The sequence below is a fragment of the Lepus europaeus genome, chromosome 7 (assembly GCF_033115175.1).
Source record: "Lepus europaeus isolate LE1 chromosome 7, mLepTim1.pri, whole genome shotgun sequence".
NCBI classification, from domain to species: Eukaryota; Metazoa; Chordata; class Mammalia; order Lagomorpha; family Leporidae; genus Lepus; species Lepus europaeus.
The window spans coordinates 109,585,755-109,602,418 of NC_084833.1; the positions used below are offsets into that span (position 1 = coordinate 109,585,755).

The window sequence follows — 16,664 nt, forward strand, 5'->3', positions numbered from 1 at the left end:
GAAGGAAGAGAGAATTTTCAGTACAAACACGTAGAGTAGGTAAGGAGAAGAGGCATGTAAATGAGTCAGATAGTCCCTATGAGACTCTCCCATAGGAGACCTATGAATTCAACAAATGCTGCCTTTTGGTTAGGAGAGGAGAGGTGGCACTGATGGGTGGTTCTGAAAAGGTGCCTGACCCAGCCAGCCACGGGTGTAAATGCTGCCTGTCCAGCATCACCCTAGGCACTGAGACCCTCTGGGCGTCGGGGCCCTCGGGTGTTAACAATAGTATCCCCAGCATCCAGTCACCGGGAGTCCTGAATGAACTAACCGAGGTAAGGCATGCAAAGCACTGAGCTCAGCGCTCGGCACAGACCAGATGCTCCTGCACAGATCGAGCCATTATCATAAATAACAGTAGGTTCTATGGCTGGCTGTGTGATTTTTAGATTCTTGAATGTGCTGCAGAAAACCATGGAATACATTTTTTGAGAAGTCTTTTTTCAAACAGAGTGCTCCATTTCCCAGTAACCAAGATGGTTTGGGAGCAGGAAAATGGGGCTGTGATATTTCTAGGGAGTATTATGATAGAGATCCTGAGAGGATCATCGTTGTTTTATAACCTTGCATTTGCATACAGTAGTGTTTGCTTTCAGAACATCGAGCACCTCTTCCAGTCAGACTTAATTAGGCTTCTGTAGAGTGCGGCGATTTACATTAGAGGCTAGGGAGGAAACACAGGAGAAAACGCACACCACACGTCCCTGGGAAGTTCACGGTCTGCGTGTGGGGAGAGAGTGCGCACACAAAAGGGAGTGAGAGCCTGTGGAAGCCACACGGGAACAAGTGCAGCGTTATTTGCCCACGTCAGGGCTGTGGGTGCTGAAAGGGTTCCAAGCTGGATCAGGTGGCGCCCACTAGGGGAAGTGTTCTTAGACAGACTCCATTGGATGGGTTCACTCCTGGGGTGGGAGCGGCTGCTTGTGGGAGGAGCTGGATCCCCCTTGCTCTAGTTTGGGATGCATGCCGAGTGTCCCCGGAGCCACCCTCCTCCTTGAACCCCCATGGTCTGGCCTTCAGGTCTCTGTGTGCACTCAGGGCTGTCCATCTGCATTTCTCAGCCCTGTTTTCTAATCTTTTCTTCAGGCCCTTGAGCCTGGCACGGACCCATGCTGTGTGCCCCCCTACCTCTTTCTTTGTGCCCAAACTCAAAATTACCCTAGACTTGGGATGTCCTTTGCATAGGGAAGTCTTGCCTGTCCCTCGAGGCCTGCCTCGTCCACGCAGTCCTTTCTGATGTCTCACGCTGGATAGGCCTTCACAGGACTCACCGAGTTCTCTCACTTAACCTTGCATCACCATTAGCCAGGGGCTTGTCTGTGCCCCTCGTGAGGTGCGAGCTCTGGGGGAAAGGATTCTGGCTTTCAGCGTGGCAGCCTCCAGCCCGTGGTGTGTCTGCAGTGCACATTTGGGAAACCAGATCACCTTGATCCCTGCTGCAGAGAATTCTCTAGACCGTGGCCAGTTTCCAGCCGAACTTGTTTAAAGCCACTCACCCATGCGAAGCAAAATAAGGTGAGGCCGCCGCTCGCCAGAGCCACTTCCTGCTGTGCCCCACAAGGCGTGTGGCAGCCCTGGTGGCAGCTGGTTCCCCAGAACCGCACAGGCTCCTGGCAGGGTAGCCGGAAGGAGAAGCTGTGACCTGGTGACTTTCCTGGGAGGGCGTGTCCTGTGGCTGGGTACGGGGTGCAGGGAGAGACAGCAGCCCAGTCTGCAGGCGGCCGGTTTGAGGCCGAGGTGCCTCTGTCCCAGCTGCTGCTTGCCTCCTTATGATTGGAACTGAGTGACTCTCCATGGAGTGAGAATGACCATGTTAAAAGAAAACACTGGAAAACTTCATTGCATGTTGAAATGTGCCCACTCCGTGGCTTCCCCTTGTCCCTTCTCCCTGCACTCGACTGGTTTGGCGTGCACGCGTCTTTTGATTGCTAGGAGATGGGGTGGAAGCCCCATGAGGCTGTGGCTGCACGGTTGGTGCTGCTCAGCCACTGCACGTGTGTGCACCTGCGCGTGGTTCAGGAAGGGCCTGGCCCTGAGCTCACCTGTTCTCTCCCACAGTACATCTTCGCAGATGCCTACGCCCAGTATCTCTGGATCACGTTTGACTTCTGCAACACCATCCATGGCTTTTCCATCCCATTCCGGGCAGCTGATCTCCTACTCCACAGTAAGGCCTCCAACCTTCTCCTGGGCTTCGACAGGTCTCACCCCAACAAGCAGGTAAGGAGCCACTGGAGCACAGCCGTGGCGGGCGGGCGGGAGGGCGCCACTCTGCCTGCGCGGACTGTGTGTCCTTTGAATGACCTTGCCTCCCCCGCCCCTCCCTTCTCCTCTCTGAGGCTCTGCCTTTGTAGCTAGAATTTCACCTACACACAGGTAAGGAACACAGATCCCCGGCACTCTGTCTCCCCAGCCGGCCATCAGCAGGCCCTGTTTGTGAAACATCACACCTTTCCCGGGGCGGGCACACCTCTGTCAGCCCTTGGGGTGAACCAAGGCTCTGGCGTTTCATCAGAGAGCCTGGTAGAGGTGTCTGGAGTCTTGGCCCTTCAGGAGCCTCTTGTCAGCTTTCTCTTCCCCTTGTCCATCCTCCACCTGAAACACTGGCTTGCTGTTTTCCTTGAAGGTACCATGGATTTAACACTCTGGCTTTGTGTATGGGTAGGTCTGCCTGCGTGTGTGTGCGACAGGAAAGTCTACATTTTCCTCCCTGAGTCCAGGTTCGAAGGAAAGCTAACGGAGGGAGGAGGGAGCTGAACAGAATTTAAAACGTGCCACCTCAAAAATATGGGCTGGGCCTGGTGCCGCGGCTCACTAGGCTAATCCTCCGCCTTGCGGCGCCGGCACACCGGGTTCTAGTCCCGGTCGGGGCACCGATCCTGTCCCGGTTGCCCCTCTTCCAGGCCAGCTCTCTGCTGCGGCCAGGGAGTGCAGTGGAGGATGGCCCAAGTCCTTGGGCCCTGCACCCCATGGGAGACCAGGAGAAGCACCTGGCTCCTGCCATCGGATCAGCGTGGTGCGCTGGCCGCAGCTCACCAACCGCGGCGGCCATTGGAGGGTGAACCAACGGCAAAAGGAAGACCTTTCTCTCTCTCTCTCTCTCTCTATCCACTCTGCCTGTCAAAAAAAAAAAAAAAAAAAAAATGGGCTAGGCAAAAACCAATGAAACTTGTAGGTGATGTGTGATTGGATGAGCGAAGGCCTGAATGTTTTGGCTTGGAGGAGCCTTGGCCTGGTTTTTTTTTTTGCAGGTTGTTTAACCAAAACACAGATCTGTTTACCTTTTGCCTGCTTTAGGGAATAACCCAAGAATGAGCTGGGTCAGTTTACCAGTGGAGGTGGATTTTTGTTATTTTTGGTCTCATGCTTCTTAATACCTGTTTGCTTCGGTGAGAGAAGCCCCCAGGCCTCTGTGGAAGTTGAAGGGCTTTTGCAAAGCTCAGCAGCAGATTAATTACCGATGGTCACGTCCAAATGTCCCACTGATTCCCTGTGGTGCTTTGGATGTTGCCAGCATCCTCGGCATTTAGTTTCAATGATCAAGTTCCGTTGTAGTCCCCCCCCCCCCATCTATGTATGTATGTATGTATGTATATATCTGTCTATTTTTAGGTTGTAGTAAGATAGATGTAACTAATTTGCTAAATTGCCCATTTTTTTTGAAATGATTTTTACTTATTTGAAAATCAGAGACAGAGAGATCTTTTTCTTTTCTTTTTTTTTTTTTTTTTGACAGGCAGAGTGGACAGTGAGAGAGAGACAGAGAGAAAGGTCTTCCTTTTGCCGTTGGTTCACCCTCCAATGGCCGCCGCGGTAGCGCGCTGCGGCCGGCGCACCGCGCTGATCCGATGGCAGGAGCCAGGTGCTTCTCCTGGTCTTCCATGGGGTGCAGGGCCCAAGCACTTGGGCCATCCTCCACTGCACTCCCTGGCCACAGCAGAGAGCTGGCCTGGAAGAGGGGCAACCGGGACAGAATCGGTGCCCCGACCGGGACTAGAACCCGGTGTGCCGGCGCCGCAAGGCGGAGGATTAGCCTAGTGAGCCACGGCGCCGGCCATGAGACAGAGAGATCTTTGATCCACTGGTCCACTCACCAAGTGGCTGCAGTGGCCAAGACTGAGCCAGGCTGAAGCCAGGAGCTGGGAGCTCCATCTGGGTTTCCCTCATGGATGGCAGGGGCCCACATACCTGGGCCATCCTTGGCTGCTTTTCCCAGCCCCTTCGAGGGGAGCTGGGTAGGAAGCGGAGTAGCTGGGACGTGAACCAGCACCTGTATGAGATGCCAGCTTTACCTGCTATGCTGCAACACCAGGTCCCACCTGACCCATTTGTTTTTAAAGCATATGGTTCAGTGGTGTGCGGTTCATTTGCAGAGTTGTGTGGCCATTGCCACCTCCCAAGTGGAGACTTCTCATCTGTGCAACTGAGACTCTGTACCCTTTCAACGCTAACTGCCCATCCCTCCCTCCCTCCCTCCCTCCCTCCCCACTCCCTCCGGCCTCAGACAGCCACTGTTCCACTTCCTGTCTGTGATGTCGACCGCTTTTGCTACCTTGTAGGAGTTGAATCATTGAGTATTTGTCTTGCTGTGACTGACTCAGTGTCATGTAGGATAATGTTCTCAAGGTTCATCCGTATTGTATTCTTTCCATCTTGTTGAACTTCCTTCATTTTTAAGGCAAATAGTATTCCATTGTGTGCATGCACTGCGTTTTGCTTATCCATTCACTCATCAATGCACACTTGACTTCCACCTGTTGGCTATTTTGAATAATGCTGCTATTGCAAGTTTTTTTTTTTTTTAATTAAAAAATCATCTATTTGAGAGAGGGATAGAGAGTGCTCCCACCTGCTGTTGCATTCCCAGATGCCCTCCCTGGCTAGGGCAGGGCTGGGACTGCCTGAAGCTGGAAACAGAATCCAGTTCCCCCCATGGTGTGTCAGGAACTCAGGCTATTACCGCTGCCTCCCGGGGTCTGCGTCAGGAAGCTGGGGTTGGGAGCCTGAGGCAAGCTCAAACCCAGGCACTTGGATAAGGACCGTGGGTGTCTTAACTGCTAAACCAAATCCCCACCCCACTGCAAGTTTAAGTACATTTTGCCGCCATCAGCAGTGCCATTACCTGGGGGCTCTTCTTGGTTGAGTACATTGATTTCTGATAATCCGTAAGTGGAAGGCAACTCACACTCAGCTCTCTTTCCAGCCACTGTTGAGAGCCTCAGGGCCTTCCGGGAGGAATGCGCAGGTGCAGGAGGGTGTTTCCTTGCTGCTCCTGTTCATTATTATTATTTTTTTAAGATTTACTTATTTATTTGAAAGGCAGAGTTACAGAGAGGCAGAGAGACAGAAGTCTTTCATCCTCTGGTTCACTCCCCAAATGGCTGCAATGTCTGGAGCTGTGCCAATCCGAAGCCAGGAGCCAGGAGCTTCTTCCGGGTCTCCCACATGGGTGCAGGGGCCCAAGGACTTGGGCCATCCTCCACTGCTCTCCCAGGCCATAGCAGAGAGCGGGATCGGAAGTGGAGCAGCGGGGACTGAACCGGCACTCATGTGGGATGCTGTAACTGCAGGTGGCAGCTTTACCCACCACGCCACAGCACCAGCCCCTGTTCCTATTCATTTTTGCAAGAACTGAGCTGGCTCTGGGGACCTCTGTGCCTGTCCTCCCAGATAACGTGCAGTGGAAGGCGGGATTTCGCTGTCAGGGGTGATGATGCCGGTTGGATTATATACACCTGTGATATCGTGATCACTCTTGTTTTATCTTTGCAGCTGTGGAAGTCAGATGATTTTGGCCAGACCTGGATCATGATTCAAGAGCACGTGAAGTCCTTTTATTGGTAAGAAATCTCCACGGACATAAGCTTCTGTCTCCTGTTTTGGCCTTTTCATAGTTGGACAGATGTATTCTCACCTGAAATGTGAAGCATTTGTGTAAGGAAATACATTTTCCAAATTGAGAGTTAGACAACACTGGAGATGAAAAAGGGGGCAATGAAAAAGGAAGGTAATATATGAAAAGAATGATGGTGATTTTGCATTTTTTTAAAGATTTATTTTTGGGGCTGGTGTTGTGGTGTGGCAGGTTAAACTATTGCATGCAATGCCGACATCCCATATGGGCACCAGTTCATGTCCCAGCTGTTCCACTTCTCATCCAGCTTCCTACTAATGCACCTGGGAAAGCAGTAGAAGATGACCCAAGTATTTGAGTCCCTGTACTCACATGGGGAAGATTTATTTTAATTTATTTGAGAGTAAGAGTGACAGAGAGAGAGAAAGACGGAGTAAGAGATCTTTCACTCTCTGGTTCATTCCCCAAATGGCTGTGATGATGAGGACTGAGCCAGGCTGAGGCCTGGAGCCTGGAACTCCATCTGGTTCTCTCCTGTGGATGACAGTGGCCCAAATACTTGGGCCATCTTCTGTTCCCAGGCACGTCAGCAGGGAGCCAGATTGGAAGCAGAGGAGCTAGGACTTGAACTGGGACTCTTGATATGAGATGCTGCCGTGCCACAATGCCAACCTTGGGGCTTTTGCATTTTTCAGTCCATTAGGGAAGCCCTGGGAGTCTTGAAGCTTTTGTACGAGTTCCTAAACACCTTCATCTTCAGAGCACTGAATCGGAAGTGGGGATTTTTCTCTATGTAAAATTCAGGCATTTGTTCATTTGTAACACATTTAAAAAAAAAGATTTCTGTTAAACCACTTAGGAGGTTTTATGTTTAGGATATAAGAAGTTGCGTGTTTATGGATGTAAATATTAAGGAGATTGCAGTTTGGTGGTAAGAAAACATATTCCGGGTACTAACACACATTGTGAAAGAAGCCCAAGAGTAGCAGTGTGAGAAGCCAGAGGAAGGACCCGTTCCTTCTGATGGAGGAGGGTGCGCTGGATGCAGGATGTGCACAACCAGTAGGAAGTAGCTGTGTGAGGTGTGCAGACAGGTGTTCTGCCCAGGGACAGGTAGCTGGAGGCAGAGACGTGAGCCGCTGTAGGACAGGAGCCCTGTGTTTGAACAGTGTATTGGGCACAGTGTGGAGAGGGAAGTTGCTATCAGTCTCTGGAGAATTTGGATGAATTCTGAAAGCAATGGGGAGCTCTTATAGGCTTTTCCGAATGGCAGTGAAATAACCGGTCCGCCTGTCAAGAAGTACGGTTGTTTTTGACCTTGTCCTGTTACAGTGCTGCACTCTTGGACCTTGAGTGTATGAATTTGCACGTGTGCAGGTGACATGTGGGACATTTCCGGGGGCAGGAGTGCGGGGCAGTGGGTTTCTCTAACTGCTCTCCCGCCCTTTCTCATGCACATTGGGGACTTGGTGCCTCCTAAACTCGCTCTCCATCCTCACTGCCCCAATCCAGCTCCACCACTTCAGTTTCTGGTTGCTCAGGCCAAAAACTGCAGTCATTGCTGATTCCGTGTTTGTTTTATTGTCACATTCAGTCTAGCAGGGACTCCTGCCAGTGCCGTCCTCGGTTTATGGCCAGAATCTACTGCTCAGCTCCTCGTCGGCTACAAGCCGCCACTGTCGCTTTCCAGCCTCCCGACTGGTCTTTCCACCTGTACTCTTGTCCTTCTGCAATTAATTCCGGGTTCACGGTCAGGTTGATCCCATTAAAAACAGGACGGGTCGTGTTGTTCCTCTGCTTTGAACTCTTTAATGCATTGTCATTTCTCTCAGATTGAATGCCAGGCGCCCAGGGCCTTTGCACTTGATATTTTCTCTGCCTGGAATACTTATACCCATGGTGTCCTTATTGATCACTGCCTCGCCTTGTTCAAGTGTTTGCTCAAATAACACCTTGGCAATGAAAATTTTAAGATACATTCTTTGTATTTAAGCTACACAGCATGATGGAACTTGATAACAAATACATACAGAGATAGGCAAATGCATACAGTAGTGAAGCTCATTAACATATCCATCATCTCACATGGTTACCAAAATGGTATGTGTGTGTCTGTATGTCTGTGTGTGTGAGGGAGGGAGGGAGAGAGGGAGAAAAGAGTAGCTACAGTCTAGCCATTTAGAAAATATCTTGAACAAAATATGCTGCTAATTGGGATGGGCGTTTGGCACAGTGATTATAATGCTCATGTCTGGGGCTGGCGCTGAGGCATAGTGAGTAAAACCGCTGCCTGCAATGCCAGCATCCCCATATGGGCACTGGTTTGTGTCCTGGATGCTTCCCTTCCAATCCAGCTCCCTGCTAATGGCCTGGGAAAAGCAGCAGAAGATGGCCCAAGTGTTTGGGCCCCTGTGCCCACGTGGGAGACCTGGAAGAGGCTCCTGGCTCCTGGCTTCAGCCTGGCCCAATGCTGGCTATAGAGGCCCTCTGGGGGTTGACCAGTGGATGGAAGATTCCTCTGTGTGTGTGTGTGTGTGCGCGCGCGCGTGCATATAGATGGAAGTATATGTCTCTCCTTCTCTTGCTGTCTCTATCACTAACTTTCAAAAATAAATAAATCCTACAAAAAAGATGCCTGTGTCCCACATCAAAACGCCCGATTTGAGTCTTGGCTGCTGTGCTTCCAATTCCAGCTTCCTGCAGATGCACACCCTCAGAGCAGCAGCTGATGGCTCACCGAGTTGGATCCCTGCCACCCATGTGGGAGGTCTGGATGAATTCCTGCCTTCTGGCTTTGGCCTGGCCTAGCCCGAGCTGCTATGGCCAAGTGGGGAGTGAGCCAATAGATGGAAGATCCATCTCCTTCTGTCTCTCAAATAAAATGGGAGAAAACCCTATTAATTATAGTCCTCAGGGCTGGTGCCATGGCTCACTTGGTTAATCCTCTGCCTGTGGCGCTGGCATCCCATATGGGCACCAGGTTCTAGTTACGGCTGCTCCTCTTCCAGTCCAGCTCTCTGCTGTGGCCCAGGAGGGCAGTGGAGGATGGCCCAAGTGTTTGGGCTCCTGCACCCGCATGGGAGACCAGGAGGAAGCACCTGGCTCCTGGCTTCTGGCTCTTGGCTTTGGATCGGCACAGCGCCGGCCATAGCGGCCATTTGGGGAGTGAATCAATGGAAGGAAGACCTTTCTCTCTCTCTCTCTCTCTCTCTCTCTCTCTCACTGTCTATAACTCTGTCAAATAAAAAAAAATTATAGTCCTCATGTTGTACCTTATATCTCCAGACTTATCAGTCCTATGTATCTGCTACGTTGTGTCCTTTGTCTTTTCTAACCCCATCCCTTTAACCAGTATTTGATTACATATATTTGACTTTGGCTTTAAATTCCAGGTATAAGTGAGACTGTAGACTATTTTTCTTTCTGGGTCTGGCTCATTTCACTCAGTATAATGTCCTCTGGCTTCCTCCACATTTTTGCAGATGGCAGGATCTCCTTTTTAGTGTACACACACACCCACACACACACCCACACACACACCCACACACACACACACTCACACACACTGCGGTTTATCCGTTTGCCCGTCAGTGGAGGCCTAGGTGGCTTCCATCTCTTGGCTGTTGTGAATAAAGCTGCAGTGCCCGTGGGAGTGCAGTATCTTGATGAGGTGCTGATTTCACTCCCTTTGGGGATGTACCCAGAATAAAGACTGCTGGGTCCTCGGGTCTATTTTTAACTTCTTGGGGAACATCCATGCCATCTTCCATAATGGCTGTGCCAGCCTGCTTTCCCGCTGACAGCGTGCGAGGGCTCCCTGTTCTCCACACCCTTGCTCCCTGTGTTACCTTTGGTCCTGATGGCTGGGAGGTGGTGTCTTCTAGTCGTTGTGGTTTTTATTACTAAGGATCCTATTTAAAATCCAAGCTATTTCCCTGTTATTCCGAATCTTCTCTACGCTGCTCTTCTTTTCTCTATAGCACTTTATCGCCTTCTGATACTGTTATTGTGTTTATTAATAATCTTTCTCTTTTCAACATAGCGAAGGTTCCCCACCACTCCTCTGCCGGGGGCAGGGACTTTGGCTACTTTTGTGCACTGATGAAATTGTAACTTTGGTAGAGGTTCCCAGATTTTCTGTAGAAAGTGTCAAGTTTGCACTCCTCTTAGAAGAATGGTGTCTCTCTGCAGCCAGTTTTCAGTATTGAAAAGTCTCAGTGTAGCTTTAATTTGTGTTTTTCTCATTAGGAATGAGTTTGAAAATCTTTTAAAAAAGTACTTTGATTTTCTTGAAAGGCAGAATGACAGAGAGAGGGAGACAGATTGACTGGCTTACTCTTCAAATGGCTGTAACAGCCAGGGCTGGGCCAGGCTGAAGCCAGGAGCCCAGAACTCCATCTGGGTCTCCCACATGAGTGGCAGGGTCCAAGCACTTGAGCCATCATTAGCTGCCTCCCAGGATGCATTAGCAGCTGGAATGGAAGTGAAATAGCTGGGACTCAAATGGGCACTCCAGTATGGTATGTAGGCATCCCAGGCAGTGCCGGAATGCCTGCCCTGACCATCTTTTCTTGAGAGTTTTATCTATTTAGTTATTGAAAGTCAGAGTGCAGGAGATGGAGGGAGAGAAGAGAGACAGAGAAAGGTGTTGATTTTCCATCTGCTGGTTCATTCTTCAAATGCCTGCTATATAGCTGGGGCCAGGCCAGGCTGAAACCAGGAGCCAGCAACTCAGTCTGGGTTGCCCACATGGTTGGCAGGGACCCTAGCACTTGGGCCATCATCTGCTGCCTCCCAGGAGCATAAGCAGGAAGCTGGATCAGAAGTGGAATGAATAAATGGGACTTGAACCAGGCACTGATACAGGATGCAGGTATCCTAAGTAGTGGCTTAGACTATGCATGCCAACACCTATCCCTCTGATTTTTATTATTATCCTCAGGCATAGTCCTCGGGTCTTAGTGAAATTATAAGCACAGTGTCATCTAAGGATAACTGTAAAACATACTTATGTGTTTGAAGTCAGAGTTACAGAGAGATAAGAAGAGATGGAGAGAGAGATCTTCCATCTGCTGACTCACTCCCCCGATGACTGTAGCGACCAGGGCTGGGCCAGGCCCAAGCCACGAGCTTCTTCCAGGTCTCCCACATGGGTGCAGGGGCCCAAGCACTTGGGCCATTTCCCACTGCTTTTTCCAGGCCATCAGCAGGGAGCTGGATCAGAAGTGGAGAAGCTGGGACACAAACTGGCACCTATATGGGATCCTGGGATGGAAGGCAGCCCCGTAAGGATAACTTCTACCCAAGGAATACTTCTGTAACTTTCTTTTACTTTATTTGAATTTTAGAGCAACAAACTTTTCATCTGTTTAAACAACTGTATATTAAGAGGACAAACCAGCAGGGGCTCCTAAACAAAGGAACTCCAAGTTTAGGAATTTGCATATTATACCTCTGCCTCCATGCAGAAATAGGGAAAGGACTAGCCTATGTTCTCTCAGATGGTTACATTTCTGGTGTTGGGATTTCGGGCCATTTGGGGGATTTTGCTGTAGGATTGTGCATAATAAATGAGAGTTAGAATCTAAATACTAGGAGAATAACATGCATTTATCTAAGAATGCTTGGCAGCCTGGGAGCAGCAGGAGTGAGGAAAGCCAGGAATCTGTGTTGTCCAGGGCTGGAGATTGTTGAGACAGGACAACAGAAAACCTGTGGGGAGGGGGACATGAGGAAGCCCCATGGAGCGTCCCCAAGGGGCTGTAGGTACGATAGGAGAGGCCCGGTGAGAACAGATGCCAGGGATTGGAGATTGAGCAAGGATTGGAACTCCCAAATGAAGGCAAAGAGAACAGGAAGTAAAATCTCAGAGGGCTAGGTAACTGCAAAGCATGGAACCTGCAGGTGGAGCAGCCTGCAGAAATGGGAGACCCAGATGTGGAGGATGAAAGAGAACTGGGATAAAAGACACAGTTGTTGCTATCTCTAGATGTTGGGGGCTGTGGCTGCCTTTGGCGAGGAAGAAATAATAGAGGTGAGCTTGGCCTCAAAATATCTCAATAGAAGTTTCTTCCTCTTTGCCTTTATAAAAATACCAAACAGCCTCGTTTTAATTTGCATATCCTCTAGGCTGGAGGAAGTACTTTAATCAGTACTTCTAATTGTGGAAAAGAAGAGAACATGCCACCAACCTCCCACGTGGGCACACGGTGCCCTTGACATTGAAGAACAGTGTTCTGCCACGTTAGGGCCATGGCCAATGGTTTCTCCGCTGCCTGCTGAGACTCCAGACGGTGGGGCACAAGTCAGGTCCTCCTCACTGTCCACAGAGACTCTGTTTCTTATCTTCCTCCTTCCTTCTCCCCCTTTTTTATCTTTTGCCTGAACAAGCAAAAGTCCATCTTTGAAGGGATTGGTGACGATCGTCGTGATTCCAGAGCTGTCCTGATTCTGAGAAGCGTGTAAAGGCAGTCACAGAAGCCGTGAGGCCTTCTGTCTTTCCTTGAGTCATCCTTTGCCTCCTCACTGGGAATCTCTTTTTTTACCTCCCCAGTTAGTTTTCCCATTTGCAGAGTGGTCTGCCTGGCCTTGGGCAGTGGGAGTGTTTTTTGAGTTCTTGTTCGTGTTGAGAGATCTGGGGTAGGTTAGCCATCGCCTCTCCCCCGGCTGCTGTGTGGGTCCCCCTCTGGACAGCACTAGTAGAGAGATCCTTCTCCAAGAGTTTGACCTAGCCGTTCTACTGTTTTCAGTTTGGTGCGGCTCTTGGATCTATTGCAGCAAACAGTACTTCAGCTAGGAACCCTGCAGGATAAAGAAATGCAAGATGTGGCCTTTCAGAGCGTCTGTACTCTGGCAGGGAAGCTTGGATAAACCCCCAATGGTGGGCAAAATGATATGGGGCACAAAACGTGTTCTTGTGCAAAGTCATGAGACTGATCCCCAAATCCACCCAACAAAAGTGGTCTTGTGCCTTCGCTTGGAGTTAACATTTTTTGTAAAAGGCTTGAAATTGAGTGCTGCAGAGACAGGTTGTTAGTGTTGGGAGAAGGGAGGAAGGCATTGGGGGAGGGCTTTTTGAAAGTCTGGGACTTGAACTTGACTTCAGAGGGAAGTAGGATGCAGATGGGAGATCAGTGTGTGTATAGAGGCATCTCTGCCTTGAGGCCTAGTGTGTGCAGAAGCACAAGGGGGACAGCGGCACGTGTGTTCTGGTGGGAAAGAGTTTGTGAAGGAGAGAAGAGGAAATGCACTCGCAGGGCCACTCCTGGCTGCGTGCACGGTGCGGTGGGCAGGGGACAGACAAGCAGGGTGGGACCTGCAGGGCAGACAAGCCTCAGCGGCTCCCTCCTGTGCTGCTCGTCTGAGGACACGGCACCTGGGCAAAGCGCCTCCATTTCTCTGAGATGCACGGCTGGAGGCCTGAAGCTGGCTGACAGCCTCAAGCAATCCATGACTTACTTATTTGGGAACTCTGCACCTTGTACGTTTTCTAGTTTTTGCGCTTTGCCAAGTAGGGCCAGAGCTTGCCTTGAGCTATACTCAAGATGCTTTGAAATAGCAGTGACAACAGAAAAACCTTACAAATGGCAATTCCTCCCCGCCCCCGCACTCAGCCAAGGAACAACCAAAGAGATGTTGGAGGTGCCAAGAGCATTGTTTGTGGGTCACACGGTGGTGGCCCTGAACTCTAGGTGATCGTCTGTATGGGAAAATCTTCCGTGCCTCTGATGATTAAGTATGGAAATGACGACACCCACTTCTCTCATCTCTTAGGGGAATTGATCCCTACGACAAACCAAACACCATCTACATCGAACGGCACGAACCTTCCGGCTACTCCACGGTTTTCCGAAGTACAGACTTCTTCCAGTCCCGGGAAAACCAGGAAGTGATCCTGGAGGAAGTGAGAGACTTTCAGCTTCGGGACAAGTACATGTTTGCTACAAAGGTGGTGGTAAGTTGAACGTACTAGACAATAAGCTGCTTTTGGGTCTCTTGTGAAGCTTAGCATCCTGTGCTCCAGTAGTTGTTTGCTTGACAGAGATTGGGTTGAGGAGCATGGGGTCAACTTCCAGAGGATTTTGCACATTGATGACTCTTCCCAAAAGGCGTGGAAGGTGCTGGGAGGTTGCAGGTGTGGAGAAACTCCGGACAAGCACCTGGAGTATCTCTAGGCTCCAGGAATCCAATTGTTGCATGGTAGCCAAGCATCCTTGACAAAAACATGTTTCCTTGAGATCCCAATGAAAAGAACACAGAAAGGCGAGTGGTGCTCAGTGGCTTTTCTTTTTTTTAATCTTTTTTATCCACTGCCTGATTTCCTTTAAACTTGGGCCGATTTCTTTAAGATTTTTCGACACATGTTAATTTACATGGCTAATAGGATGTGTAGTCATTGGCTAGTGGGAGTTAATGCTCTCTGAAAAGCAGTAATTAAGCCTCCAGCTGTCAGTAAGTGGCTTCACTCTCAGCCTTTGGGAAAATCTTCCCCTTGATTTGATGTGTTGGAGCCAGATGCGGAAATGGAGGGCTTACTCATTTTTTAACTGGAGTTGATTATTTTACGGGGCTTGCCTTGCATCTGTGTGGAGTTCTTCATCGCCCTGCTGTAAAGGGGAAAACCAGGCCTGGCTGCGTGCAGGCTGGGCTGCTGTTCCCGGGGGCCGTGGGCTCGCTTGCCTGATGGCGGCCACTCCCTCGCTGACGCAGGCCTCCCTCTGGGTACTGGGAATCTGCTCTGCTTTCTGTCACTGTTGACACTGGAGGCTGACATCCATTGCAAGGTTTTCTTCCAGGTCTTCGTGTATAATTTGTAGCACGCTGGGCAAAAGCAGGGCAGCTCTTGGTCGGAGTGTAGAGTAGAGAGAGGACTTCCCTACAGGGAAGATAGGGAGTAAGATTGGAACGGAAAGAGAAGATGTGGGAGCTAAAGGCAAGAGTGTCCCACTAACCCCGGGAAGGCTTTATTCTGCCAGGCCATCTGCAGTGACCCACACACGTCGGGTCACTGCCTTCCTGCTTTGCTTGTCTCCTTGCCGCCTTCTTACACCCTCACCCATACCTACCCACCCACCCACATGACAGCCCAAGAACACACGGGACTTTAAATCGCCTTGCTCAAGGATGGGGTGGGAGGGACAAACACTGGGCAGGAAATCAGGCCCAGGCGTTGGTGCTCTGTGACCACAAGTCCCTTGTCTTCTGTTCTCCAGTGGTCACAGGCCTTTATTGTTTGGGTTCTTTGGGCCAGGATTTGTTGTAAGATGTTAATTTCTGAATTCTCAGGCTCAGGGACTGATCCCTAGGCTTGTCCTACTTTTTGCCTGAGTTGGGGCTGAACGTAAGTAGCTGTGTGCATTTCTCTTAACCCTGTTATATTTGTATTTCACATGCAAAGGTTTCAGTTACATCCTGGTGAGAGCTTTCGGTGCTCACCGTTCTAATCTCACAGTAATGGCTGTTCGACAGACAGCTGATTGACAGAATCCACTGCACCAGACATCCACCCTTCATATTAGATCATCACTGGTATAGTACCCAGCGTCTTGCACAAGGCTTCATATTTACAAATGTGCACTAGAGTTGAATGAATGCCATCTTTGCCTATCTAATTTTATAAGCATAGATTAGTAGGTTTTTTTAAAAAACTGGGGATATGAAATCATTGGTAGTTTTTTAGTCAGCTTTCAGCTGACTGATTTATTTACCTGCTGTTGGAGGCAGAACTGTAGTTATATCTTGGCTTCTCCCTCCTGCATGCGGACAGGCCACCAGATTGCCAGGTCAGTGATGTCGGCCAGGGTTCTCAGGACATTGAACTAGAGCACCACCAGAAAGCATTCCCCACACTGTGGCCTTCACAGAACCTGCAGTGGTGCCATATCAGCACAGCTGGTACAAATGCAGAAAACAGGGCCCAATTGTACTTTTTGCCTGAGCATCCATCCCCAGAGTGTCTAAAAATCTGAAGTCTCAGAGACTCTGCCCTGAACCTGAGCATGTGGCTGCTTCTCCGAATGGCCAACTACACTGTCAGGGAAACACATGTCAAGGGTTGGGTTTTTGATAAGAAGAAACACAACTGTCAGTTGTCTATGCTTTTTTTTTTTTTAAAAAAAAAAAAAAAGATTTATTTATTTATTTGAAAGTTAGAATTACACAGAGAAGAGAGGCAGAGAGAGAGAGGTCTTCCATCCACTGGTTCACTCCCCAATTGGCCACAACAGCTGGAGCTGCACCGATCCAAAGCTGGGAGCCAGGAGCTTCCTCCTGGTCTCCCACATGGGTGCAGGGGCCCAAGGACTTGGGCCATCTTCTACTGCTTTTCCAGGCCATAACGGAGAGCTGGATCGGAAGAGGAGCAGCCAGGTCTTGAACTGGCACCCATATGGGATGCCGGTGCTTCAGGCCAGGGTGTTAACTCACTGCACCACAGCGCCAGCCCCTGTCTGTGACTTTTAATTCCCTTTCCCTCTGACTTACTTAGGTGCTCTCATTTTAAGATCAGCTTGTTCATTTTTGTAAAAATAGGAAGATGGGTTATTAAGACTGCTGGAGAGTATTGCCATTTTTTTAAAGATTTATTTATTTATTTGAAAGGCACAGTTACGGAGAGGAGAGGCAGAGAGAGAGAGAGAGGTCTTCCATCCGCTGGTTCATTCCCCAGATGGCCACAACAACTGAAGCTGAGCCGATCTGAAGCCAGGAGCCAGGAGCTTCTTCCAGGTCTCCCACGTGGGTGTAGGGGCCCAAGGACTTGGGCCATCTT

General features: G+C 49.9%; 1 protein-coding gene across 1 annotated transcript in view; it reads left to right on the forward strand.

The window, feature by feature from the left end:
* The window catches only part of SORL1 (sortilin related receptor 1), a 175,305-nt gene that overhangs the window by 27,972 nt on the left and 130,669 nt on the right, over window positions 1-16,664 (forward strand). Inside the window, exons 4-6 of the mRNA XM_062197223.1 lie at window positions 2,101-2,262; window positions 5,815-5,882; window positions 13,670-13,850. Of these exons, the coding sequence (XP_062053207.1) occupies window positions 2,101-2,262; window positions 5,815-5,882; window positions 13,670-13,850 (411 nt within the window). The remainder of the gene's footprint in view (window positions 1-2,100; window positions 2,263-5,814; window positions 5,883-13,669; window positions 13,851-16,664) is intronic.